This window comes from Urocitellus parryii, chromosome 10 (genome assembly GCF_045843805.1).
Source record: "Urocitellus parryii isolate mUroPar1 chromosome 10, mUroPar1.hap1, whole genome shotgun sequence".
NCBI lineage: Eukaryota > Metazoa > Chordata > Mammalia > Rodentia > Sciuridae > Urocitellus > Urocitellus parryii.
The window spans coordinates 37,046,743-37,059,632 of NC_135540.1; the positions used below are offsets into that span (position 1 = coordinate 37,046,743).

The following is a 12,890-nucleotide window of genomic DNA, read 5'->3' on the forward strand; positions in this document are numbered from 1 at the left end:
TGTAGCCAGGGCTGTCACTGTCAAGTAATGCTGTCACTGTGAAGTCCGGGCTCACTGTCACAGTGTAGCCAGGGCTGTCACTGTGAAGTTTGGGCTCACCGTCACTGTGAAGTCAGGGCTCACTGTCTTCAGCTACTCTCTTGTCTGTTTTCCATTGAAAACAGGGTTTGCTTCCTCTGTCTGCCAGCCCTGCTCTCACTGAGATCACCCTGGAGCTCTGCTTAGCTAAACCCAGTGATCCAACTCATGGTCTTCTACTCCCCCTATCATCTGACCCTCCCTTCTCCTTTTTAAACAATATTTTTCAGTTGTTGATGTACCTTTATTTTATTTATTTGTATGGGGTGCTGAGAATTGAACCTAATGCCTCACACATGTTAGGCAAGAGCTCTACCACTGAGCTGCAACCCCAGCCCCCCTTCCTTCTCTTTGAGACACTTTGTTACATACATGGTTTCTAAAATACCAAACTTACCTCTTTTTTTTTGGTACCAGGGATTGAACTCAGGGGCACTCCACCACTAGGCCACATCGCCAGCCCTATTTTGTATTTTATTTAGAGATAGGTCTCACTGAGTTGCTTAGTGCTTCGCTGTTGCTGAGGCTGGCTTCGAACTCACGATCCTCCTGTGTTAGCTTCCCGAAACCTGGGATTACAGGTATGCACCACCCGCACTCTGTCTGGCTACTCCTCCTTAAGCCTCTTGCTGGTTTCTCCTCCCATCACTTAAATGTTGGTGTGCCTCATGGCCAAGCGCCCAGGCCACTTCTCTATGTACACATTCCCTGGGTTATCTCCTCCAATGCACTGCCTTTAAGGATCATCTGCAAGTTCCGATGATGCCCACGTTTGTATAGCTGCTAAATCTTCTTAGAAGTCTAGGCTCAGAAATCCAATCACCTGTCTGATACTCCTTTTTAGAAGTCTAACAGGCAACTCAATTTTAACATGTCCAAAACTGAACTTAGGATACCATTCCCAAAAGTTCTGTCTTCCTCATCTCTTTAAACTGCCCAACATCAATCTTGTCCAAGGTCACACACACTGCCTCTGGCCTGGCCTCAGTTTAAACTTTCATTTCAAATTTAAATCATGGCAAGAGCTTCCTAACCAATCTCCAGTTGCTACCGTGGCCCACTTCAGTGTCCATCCTTGACACAGCGGTACACCAAATCCAAGTCAGTCAAATTACCCTTCTGTCAAGAAACCTCTGCTGGCTTCTCATCTCACCCAGAACAAAGGCACCTTACTCACTTCCTCTGCCCTCCCTTTGCCTCTTTCACTTGGTTTACTTGCTTCCGACCACAATGGTGTCTCCGTGGGACCTGGAACATTCCAGATAATTGACTGCCTTGGACCTTTGTACCTGCAGACCCAGCTCTATAGCTTACTTCCTGACATCCTCTTCGTCTTTATATTCCAACGTCAGATTCTCAGGGAGGTCTCCTCTGACCTCTCTATTAAAATTGCATCATCCCCTGTCCCTCGCAATTCCTATCACCATTCTCTGTTTTAGTTTTCCTCCTGGTGGTTGTCACTATCTTATAGACCTTATGTTTCACTTATGTATCTTGATCATTGTCTGTTTCCTTCATTAGAATGTAAGCTCCCTAAAGGCAGGAATTTTGCCTGTTTTTCCTCAATGCTGCATCCCTAGGATATAAAATATTTTCTGGCACATAGAATATAATTATATATAATTCTTTTTCTTTCTCTCTTTTCTCTTCACTCCTTTTTTCTTTCTTTCTTTTAGGTATAAAAACAAATGTATGACCTGAGTGTAAAGATTTTGAAATGGGGCAGGAAAAGGTTTTGAAGGAAAATTGGGGAAAGTAAAATTAGAAGGTTAAAAATAAGTGGAAAGTGAAGATACACAACAGCTTTTGGGGTATAGTCTAGATTCTAGTCATGGTTGTGTCCCCTGGTTCTACTCTGGTGGTTACCTGTAAAGATTAGATTTTAAAATTCATGGAATAGGAGAGTTACAAAAGATCTTTGAGAACACTCTCACTTTACAGATGAGGAAGTTTTTCTTCTAAGTCATGTTGGCAGGTTTTAAATTATTCATTGCAACAAAGACATGGTCCACTGAGCTCAGCTATGCTAGCATGTGACATGCACAATCCTGGAATGAGGAAGCTGGCAACCTGAGCAGGGACAAATCCTTTCATACACAAAACACCAAAACGGAACAAGGATCTTTCCTCCCAGTGTTTTTAAACAATGAGAATGTCCGTAGTTTTATTAGTCAAACACACATTCTAAGGATAAATGTCCTTTTCTGCTTATATTAACTGTTCCTAGCTATGTAACTGAAGACAATACTACTGGTGGGAAAGAATTATTGATGGGTTCAGTTCATGGGAAAATAGGCAGCCTGCAGTTTTGCTAAATGTACAAATATCCAAACACAGAGCTAAAAAAACAGCCAGAGATAAAATAGACTAGAGAATCTGTCCATCAAACTGAAAAACATTCTGTGCAAGCTATAAAGCCAAGCTTCAGACTTTTAAAAAAAAATTTTTTTTAAGTTGTAGATTGACACAATACCTTTTTATTTTTTTTTTAATGTGGTGCTAAGAATCGAACCCAGTGCCTCAGATGTTCTAGGCAACTGCTCTACCACTGAACTACAACACCAGCGCCAAGCTTCAGTCTTTTTAATCACCATAAATATCTTTGGCAGACAAGCAAATCTTCGGCCAACTAAAGAGTTAACGGAGTTAGCATCGTTTATTTTATTTAAAAATTTACTTTTTAGGGACTGAGGATATAGTTCAATGGTAGTGTACATGCTTAGCATATGTGAGACCCAGGTTTAATCCCTACCAGCCTCTCCCCACATACAACTATTTTTCTCCAAAAGGAAGAATTATATCATAAATGTTAAAACATAGTTAATGTGTAATGATTCCAAAACTTAAATTCTTTACTCTGAGAACCATATCAGATATAATTTCAAAGCTGAAATTCTTTGAGAACTATGTCAGATATAAGTCAGAGGATGAATATTTCTGTCCATTTTAGTTTATCAGTTTATTTCTAGAAACAAAATATCAAGACATTTGGCTGGGGAGAGTAACATAAACATGTTTTCTCTTAGATTTGCATTTATGTATATTGTACTTAGGGGAATATTGAGAATCTATTCTGAGCACAGAGAACAATGGGAAAATAGGCAGCCTGTAGTTTTGCTAAATGTACAAAAATCCAAACACAGAGCTAAAAAACCAGCCAGAGATAAAATAGACCAGAGAATCTGTCCATCAAACAATAAAAACGGGTTCTTCCCTTTTTTTAAAAATTAGGGACTCCAATTCATGTTTTATCATAAAATTTATCTGCAGTTAATTTTTTGTTAATTGTTTTAAGCTAAAGGGAACTAGAAAGCATTTTGGCTCTTACTTTTCAGTGAATGAGATAAGACGATGGATATTAAATAGTTATACTGAATAAATATTGTTATTAACTGAACCATGTGTAAAAACTTATATATTTAATTAATGACATGAGCTTCAGGTTTGAGGTAACTGGATGCAGGTGATTAATTTCTTTTTGTTTCTCATTAATTTGGAAAAACATATAAATTTAAAACTAAACTTCCAAACATGAAGAGATTTCTGAACACAAAGATAGTTGATTCTGTTTTCCTATGTATTTTTCTTTCACTTTGCTTTAAGTTCATTCATTAATTTTTTTTTGCATATTCACACAGACAAGAATAAACAGAATGGGGAAAATAGGAAAATGCTTTCTGAACAATTGTATTAAAAATAAAATGTAAAAACGCTCATAAAATGAGATGAAAATATAACATGGAAATCAAAGTGTGTGTTGTCTCTTATTACTTTGGCAGAATAACATATTGCTTACTCTAAATTTTTATATTTATTAAAGGGAAATACAAATGTATATACTCAGTAGGTCTAAATCCTCTCTCAGAACTCATATTCTATAATTCTATAAAACTCAAGACTGAAATTACTTTTTATTTTGTATAAAGTAAGGAAAAGAGCTGTGATATTTCTTAACAGGCTACAAGTAAAAATTATGTAAAAATATTCACTTACCAGAAGGCTGTCTTGATTTTCATGGAGCTCAGAAAGTTTTGAACTGGATTTTTGACGTTTAGGTTTGCTTCTTTCTCCAATATAATCAGAGGTGTTCTCATGTAACTTTTCTACTTCCTGAGTATTCAAGATACACTCATCGAGGCTGTTGAAACCAGAAGGAATATTTTCTTTGTTGATAAGTCCCCTTGAATTGAAGAAAAAGCAGCTTAATTTTATTTTAAAGAGTAAAGGAAGTATTTTGTAATACTGCCACTGAATCATATACACCAGATGTCTGAAGAATACCCAGAAACTTCAGTTTGCATCTTTGATCAAAATCTCAGTAGAGATCACTCCTAAGGCTTCCTGGTTCCCCAATCACATTAAAATAAATTATTCCTACAGGCATTCCTAGTGGCAAGGGCTGTTTCTGCCACAACTTTTGTATTTTACTAAAAGTAATTTGTACTCAAATAGGCAGAACAATGCAAGTTTTTAATAAAATTTCCCATTATTCATGGTAGGTGTTAATATATATAATTTTTAATATTATAAATTAATACAATGTATGGGGGAAAATCAAAAGGAAATACAATGTCTTCTCTAGAGTGGGAATATTTTATTTTTATTTTAGAATGGGAATATTGATGTTCTCAAATAATATACATTCTAGTAGAAGCAAAATATATTAATATTTAAATCTCACTGAATTAGATAATCTTGGTAGAAATCATATTTTAATAAAAGCTGCTGGGCTTGGTGGCGCAGGCCTGTAATCCTAGCGGCTCAGGAGGCTGAGGTGGGAGGATCACGAATTGAAAGCCAGCCTTAGCAAAAGTGAGGCACTAAGCAACTCAGTGAGACCCTGTTTCTAAATAAAATACAAAACAGGGCTGGGGATACGGCTCAGTGGCCTAGTGCCCCTGTGTTCAATCCCCAGTACCAAAATTAAATTTCTTAGAAATCCTTTTTTTAATTTTTGCAAATAAAAATGGAACAAATTAAACCATCAGCATAGCACTATGGCTTGGTAAGGAAGAAATGAATGAGATTTTATTCTCCCTCATAGTAAGACTGGGTTAATGTATCTAAAACTGTATCTTGAAATAAATTAATTAAAAAGTAAAAATAGATACCATATTTTACTGTCTTTTCAATCACATCTCAAAATGAAAGATAATATTAAATATTTATTCTGCAATCTAAATTCACATCCTTGGACTATAATGGAGTCAAAATTATGAATTAAATACTATCATAATATTTTCAGAGTTATATTATCTTGGGTAATTTTTAGCCCTAATATTTAATTTGGTCTTATTTTTTACAAGTCATCTCTCCTCTTCCTCCTCTTTCTCCTCCTCCTCCTCCTCCTTTTCCTTCTTTTTCTTCTTATTTGATAGTAGGTAGATTAAAACCAGGGTGCTTTATTACTAAGCAAAATCCCCAGTCCCTTTTATTTTTTATTTATACTGGGGATTGAACCCAGGGGTACTCAACCACTGAGCCACATCCTCAGCCCTTTTATTTTTTTATTTCAAGGCAGGGTCTTATTAAGTTACTTAGGGCCTCACTAAGTTGCTGGGGTTGGCTTTGAACTTGAGATCCTCCTGCCTCAGCTTCCCAAGTTGTTGGGATTAGAGGCATGTGTCACCATGTCCAACTCCTTTTTAACGGGGTCTGAAGTTTCTGAGGGTCTCAAAAAGATGATGATGCTGGCCTCAAATTTATAATCCTGCCTCAGCCTCCATAGTTTCTGGGATTATAGGTGTGTATCACTGCAGCTGGTTTCTTTTCTACAACTCTTAATGTGGAAGTTATACATGTTTGGCATAATTATGTAAAACATAATCTATGAGAATTACCTAAGCATAAACTAATCAAAGACAGAAAGCAAAGCTAGCAGGGACTAACGTGCAAGCACACACACCGAAAGCTCACACTCCTCCTCTGCACAATGAGAGAGCACCTTTGGTATGAGTTTGGTCTTAAACTCAGAATCACTTGTTTACTACTTAAGTTCTGTCTTCTTATCACTCTTCATGTTTTTCCTAACTTCTGGGGTATGTGTCCAGTTATAATTTTTTCATAGTGGTCCTTTCACACTTGAAGGTTGTTACAATGGATTGCATTGTGTCCCTCTCGATTCCTTTGTTGAGCTGACACCTATAATCCCAGTGACTTGGAAGGCTCCGGCAAGAGGAACACAAATTTGAGGGCATCCTTAGTAATTTAATGAGAACTCATTTCAAAATTTTAAAAAGGTTGGGTTAGGGTTGGGGAGACAGCTCAGAGGTAATGCACCCCTGGGTTCAGTTTCCAGTTCTACCAACAGAACAAAACAATTTTATGTCGAAGTCCTAATGCTCAATGTGACTGTGTTGGGAGACAAGGTTTTTCAGAAAGTAATTAGTGTCAAATGTTGGGGGACCCTAAGCTAATATGAATGCTATCCTCACATGCACAAGAAAAGACACCAGGAAAGCTGGTGCACAGGGGAAATGCACGTGAGGATACAGTGAGAAGATGGCTATCTGCAAGCCAAGGAGAGAGTTCTTGCCAGAAACCAACCCTTCTGGTACCTTGATCTTGGTCTCCCAAGCTCCTGAACTGTGGGAAAGTCCATGTCCGTTGTATAAGCCACTCAATCTGTGTATTTTGTTACAGCAGTCCAAGTGGAGTAATATTAAAGCAAAAAATTATTTTTAAAAATCAAATGAGAGTTTATTTTATAATCTTTTGGGACAGTGTCTGAAATAAATCCTTTCAAAATAAATACATGAAAATCTGATAGTGCAGTTGTGCTTATTGTGGAAATCCTGTTCTCCCCAAAGAAAAGTCTTTGTGTTCATGTGCATCAATGTGTGTCAGCCATTGTGCCCATGTGGAGCATGTATACACCATTTCTTAGATTTGATGTGAACTTAGATCTTTGGGCTTCTCATTTTCATCACCTAGGTTTCACTTCCAGTTTTTAATTTTTTTCAGGGTTTCCTCCTCACTCCTACATATATATGTAATATCCTGATACTACTAAACTATTTATTATCCTGCCCAATATAGCATGCTTTCTTTTTTACTTCACAGAATTTTAGATATACTTATACATTTAATTTATTTATAGCATTTGGATTGGTTTTCTATTTCAATGTGTTTTGGAAGATTTAAACCATCTTCATTCAATTGATGCTTTGCTTTTTTGAAAAAAAATATTATTACAAATTTCTTCAGATATGCAAAGTAGAGGGATTATCACAAAAAACTTCCATTTACCCATCAACAAGATACTACAACATTTGTATTTACCTTGTAATGGCAGAATTTTTAAAATATATATTTTTTAGTTGTAGTTGGACACAATACCTTTATTTTTATGTGGTGCTGAGGATCAAACCCAGTGCCTCACACATGCTAAATGAGCATTCTATCTCTGAGCCCCAGTCCCAGGCTTCAGAATTTTTAAATAAATAAATTAACTCAACCTTTATATATAACAAATATGTTCCTTACAGTTTTATGTTTTTAGTGTAGCAAATAATATGAATCTGGTTATATTTCCTTATGAATTTAGACAAAGAACAAATCATTTGCACCAAAATGATTTTCATTATATTTTATTTTGAAATATAATCATCATTGGCTTCAAGGATACTTTTTAACTGGCTGCAGTTCTAAGTTGTGAGAGGTAAATTGAATCTCTATTTTTTGAAATGGCTTTCAATCATTCCATAAGGCTAATAGTTTTGAATAGAAAATTACAAACTCTAGCTTAATCTTTCCTTATTTTTAAAAACAAAGCCTGATGAAAAGCTTAGATAAATGAATCCATTATGTATAAACATATACTATGAATAACTCATTTACCATAAGCTATTTTTGACATTACAATTTGTATATTAATGACTCTCCTGGGGTTACTCAAGGGGACCTTCATGGTGGCATTTCAAAGTCATGAAAGGAGGAATCTGAGACCAACGTGGAAATGCTGGATGAATCAGCCAAGTGGAAAGGTATTAAAAGTAAAAAGATGAATGAAAGGAAAGAATGGAGCTAAAGGGAAAAAGGTTCAGAACAAGAGCCTTGGGCCAAGGAAAGTCAGAGAAAGGATGAAGGAGAGGGGGCAAGAGGAAAGGACTATGGGTCTGGGTCAAAGCTGGGTCAGGGGCTGGCACGGTGGCACATGCCAGTAGTCCCAGAGATTTGTGAGGGTGAGGTGGGAGATGCAAGTTCAAGTGTAGCCTCAGCAACTTAGCAAGACACTGCATCAAATAAACAAACAAATAAATAAATAAGGGCTCTGGGGAAAAGTACCTGAGCTAAATCCCTAGTCCCTCTCACCCCCAATACACAAAGCTGGGTTGGGCAAAATTGTAGCTCTGGGTCATACAAATGAGCTTTGCTCCTTGAGGACCTGGGGAGCTGAAAGAAGGCATTGGAGGTGGGCTTGATGGTTAACTATTCACATTTGATATGACCTAGTGGGTTAGCTGGGATGGTTGGGTATTTCACGGTGACAAGGGAGTTACAAATAAGGAGCACTGGAAAGGGACTTCTGCATGCCTAGTCCATGGAAAAAGACTATGGTGGGATTGTTTGTAAGTTAGCTTGGTTATAGACAGTACCCCAATAGTATATAGATATCTATCCCCCAAGATTCTCTTATTCAGTGTTCAGTTGTGACTTAACCGGGACCAGGGACCAAAATGAGCAGTGGAGGAAAAAACCAGAGAACAATTGAGGGTGGGATTGGAGTTCTGTGGGCGTGATCTGCAGATGATCAGCCTCTACCACTCTCCATCTCCTTTGGTTCCTCCAAGTTGCTAATTAAATACAATACAGATAACTTCAGCAAAAAATGTCAGCCCATGGACTTGGGAAATTATATTTAAATTCAGACATATTTAAATGTCTCATATTTCTTGGCCCTGTCTGGCCCCTGCCCGTTTTTGACCTTATCCCCACTGTTCACCATCTGCTGCCACCAACCACCCACATCACCCTGTTCTTGCTATCTGCACACTACCACTTCCCACCCCTACTTGCTTTCCTTCTGTCCAAAGAGGGTGGAAAGCAAGATGTCATATACATCGAGGATATTTTAAAAATGCAAAGTGTTGCTACATACTATTCAGCAAAAAACAAGGCAGAGGGTAAGAAGAGTGGTAAATGAATAATTCATACTTGCTGTATAATAAAACATAGGCAGAACACTAATTATATGCCTAACACTTTCTATAAAACTCAGTCAGTAGCCAATTTTAAATGCTATAGTTTTTCTATTTTCTAAGTGGAAGGTTACAAACACCCCTCCTATCCACCAGCTCTAAGACAAATGTTTTCTTTAAAAAAAGTACAGTATAAGTAACTGGTAAAGTTAATGGGTTTTTATCATTAATAATGCTTTATTTCTGAGATTACATTTGTTAATATAGATCTTAGCATCTCAATGCTATACTGCATGGAATTTATTTATCTTTTTGGTTTTCTTTAAGCCAATAGAAGTTTTGTTTTGTTTTGTTTTGTTTTTGCCTAACAAATATTTTGATGAAGACTATGATTCAGGTGAAAAAAAAATGAGGGGAACTTAGGTTTTGTTTAGTTTTTGACTTTAGTAAGGAATTTAAAACAGTAACAGTGATAAAAATAATCTTAGAACTTTCAGGAAGAATCTGAATATAATCTATTATCTGTGTAAAATTATTTTTCTTGTGAATTTAAATTGTGATTATTAAATAATTTGAATGGTAGTTGTTCATCTGTATTTTTACATTGAATCTTTTAAAAAATTTTTTTCTCTTTATTTTTTAATTAAGATTTACTAACGTGCTTATTAACAGAATTTTATGCATCCCACCAAAACAAACATGCAGAAATAGTGTTCCTCCCATTTGAGTGCTTATATAACCAAAATAGATTTTCAAATCATTTTTTCTTATAGTAATTACCCTAAAAAATCATCAATGTAAGTGCTGTGAAAAAGTAAAATTTGAGGGGGAAAAAACCTTTTTGCTTATTTACTATTAAAAGAAAGATTGATTCAACTGAAGGAAACAGTTCCTTAATTTTGCTCAGTCATGGAAGTAACCCTGAATTTAGCATCTCAGTGATTATCTGCCCAATTGTATGGAAGGTGGGGTGAGTGAGAATCACCCTCTGTTGGTCAGGAGTTGACCAGCCTGGGAGATTATGGTGGGAATCTAGGTTGCCCTTTGTGTAACCAGCAGAAGTGATCTGTCTTAAGGGTATGAAAGAAGAACAGGACTTAGATAAAACTTATTAGAAGTGAAAGAAGGTTTCCTTGTTCCTGGTCAATATAGTCCATTTTATGTGCCAAAAGTGCTCACCAATAGTTCACTCTTGGACATTCAAGAGTGCTCATAGCCAGGCATGGTGGTGCATGCTGTACTCTCAGCAGCTAGGGAGGCTGAAGCAGAAGGATGATGAGTTCAAAGCCAGTCTTTGCAACTTAGTGAGGCTCTAAGCAACTAATGAGAACCTGTCTCAAAATAAAATATAAAAAGGGCTGGGGATGTGGCTCAGTGGTTAAACACCTCGGGGTTCAATCCCTGGTATCAAAACAAGAAGAAGAAAACCAGAGTGCTCATGTTAGGATCTCAAAGAACCCATGAGAAGTCTTCTTGGGATAGTATACTTTTTTTTTTTTTTTTAAACCAGAAATTGAACCTTGGGATGCTCAACCACTGAGACATATCCTTATGTTTTTTATATTTTATTTAGAGACAGGGTGTCACTGAGTTGCTTAGCACCTTGCTGTTGCTGAGGCTGGCTTTGGACTCACAATCCTCCTGCCTCAGCCTCCTGAGCCGTTGGGATTATAGGTGTGTGCTACTGCGCCTGGAGCTTATCACTTTTTTTGTATAGTGAAGGCTTTGGAAATTGTGATCCTCATCCATCTTTTTAAAATGAGGTGATACTCAACTAAAGAAAATAAAATATATGGGACATTTTCATAAGGTATATCCTAGTGCCCTAAGCCTTTGTTGTATTACTATTCTAAGAGTTCATCAGAATATTGACCCTTAATACCCTGAAGATTTTGGTTGAAGTGTTAGAAGATGAAACAGAAAGAGGACAAGAGTCTTAGCGACAAAAATGGAGCTTTTTTGTGGCCATTTCTATCAGTCCTTCATAGGAAACGCTGGGAGATTTGACTTGAAATGATCTGTTCATTTGTCATCCTGAGGGTCCTTTCTGTTCAGTCATCTTGACTCCTCCCTTTCTGCTTCTGGGGTCAACCCAGGTCCAGAAGTTCAATGGGCGACCTTGTGGGCATCCTCCATCTTTTGGGGGGCAGGTACCGGGTTACCGTGGCCACTGCCTGTGTGCTTTACCTCTGCTCTATATCAAAACCTTTAATGGAGATTAAAACTCCTTGTAATACCCTTCTGAAATGCGTACTGTGAGAATGCCTTAAAGTTAGTCATTAAAATTAGAAAGAAGTTCAGCTTTTTGTCTTTTGATTTGACTTAAACTCAATCTTTCTTACACTAAAGCATAACCAAGTGTCAGACTATTTCAGTGAGATTCTTGTATTAATCAGCTCAATATCCTGGTTCATCTTCTGGTTAATAAACTAGTCTAACAGTCAACTTAATGTTGACTAACGAGGAAATAAAAATGCCTCTGGACAGGCATATGTCCAGTTTCTCCTCCCACGGCTCAGGATCTCTCTAAATAAGACATTCCAGAGGAAGATGTGAAAACGAATTAAATCAGAGGTGGTTTCCCACAACGCACAGAACATCTAGAAGAAACAGGTATTTATTCAGTCGCCTATGAATTTCTAAATGTGAACTAAGTTTAGAATGGTCAAAATGAAAACTTTGAAAGTGTTAACCTAAATACTGAAAAGGGAGAGAAGCGAGAGGAGTGACTGGAATATAGCAACTCATTCGGCTGTGTGTCTTTGAAAGAAGAAGAGAAAACTCAAGCAAAAAGAAGCATCAGCGTCAACTTACTTATCTCTACAACAACGAACTTCATCCTGCTCCTTGGATTGGCGTCGTCGCTGTCTGGCGGAGCTGGAAGAAGATGCTGAAGAGGTTCCAGATTCTGAGTCCTCTGAACTTTGACCTCCAGAGCCGTTAACATCAAAAAGATGCTGTTCCACAGCTGACCGGATGGTTCTCTCTAAGAGTCTGATTAAAAAAACATATAATTTCAATCAGGCAATCAAGTTTATCATTGATTTCTTTTAAAAACACATGCCTGTACTTTTGGAAACATCTTTTTCCAATGGAAGGCCTTTCATACTTCATGAATGAAGACAGAGTATGCATGACACTTGAATCAAACAATACTTGCAGCATGTACTTAAAACAAAATTGAACAATTTCCAGCACTTTAATAACTGTGTTTCTCATTTTTAGGATCTTGGATTATTGATATGCTCATGTCCAGCAACAATTAAAAGTTATTCAGGAAATAAGTGTCATTTAATAAAAGGCAGAATGAGGAAAGATTTTTTTCCCTTGTAGAATAATAATGGACCTATTTCTCTAAAGGCAAGTTTCCTTTGGATTTCATACCAGTTCTGCAGATGACGATAATATGATTTATAAGGCAAACTGGCACAAATAATGTTAGGATACCTTTTATATATATTATATACTTAGAATCCTTTTAAGATAAAATTATACAGGGAACAACGATATTTGGAAAGAAAACAAACAAACAAACCCAGCTCATAAGAACAATTACAGCTCATAAGACATAATCTTTCCTAACCTCTAATTGGATAAATTATGCTGTATAAAATTGACGCTGCATTCATACAAACACACTCCACAATATATTATTCAAGTTGGAAGGGTAGA

The 12,890-nt window shown here is 36.9% G+C and overlaps 1 protein-coding gene across 3 annotated transcripts in view; it reads right to left on the reverse strand.

Moving 5' to 3' along the window:
* Nucleotides 1-12,890, reverse strand: part of Fam13a (family with sequence similarity 13 member A) — a 347,725-nt gene that overhangs the window by 48,378 nt on the left and 286,457 nt on the right. For all 3 annotated transcript variants that reach the window (XM_026405192.2, XM_026405191.2, XM_026405190.2), the window contains 2 exons: nt 12,033-12,212; nt 4,072-4,258 (listed from right to left, as the gene is read on the reverse strand). In XM_026405192.2, coding sequence (XP_026260977.2) covers nt 4,072-4,258; nt 12,033-12,212 — 367 coding nt within the window. The remainder of the gene's footprint in view (nt 1-4,071; nt 4,259-12,032; nt 12,213-12,890) is intronic.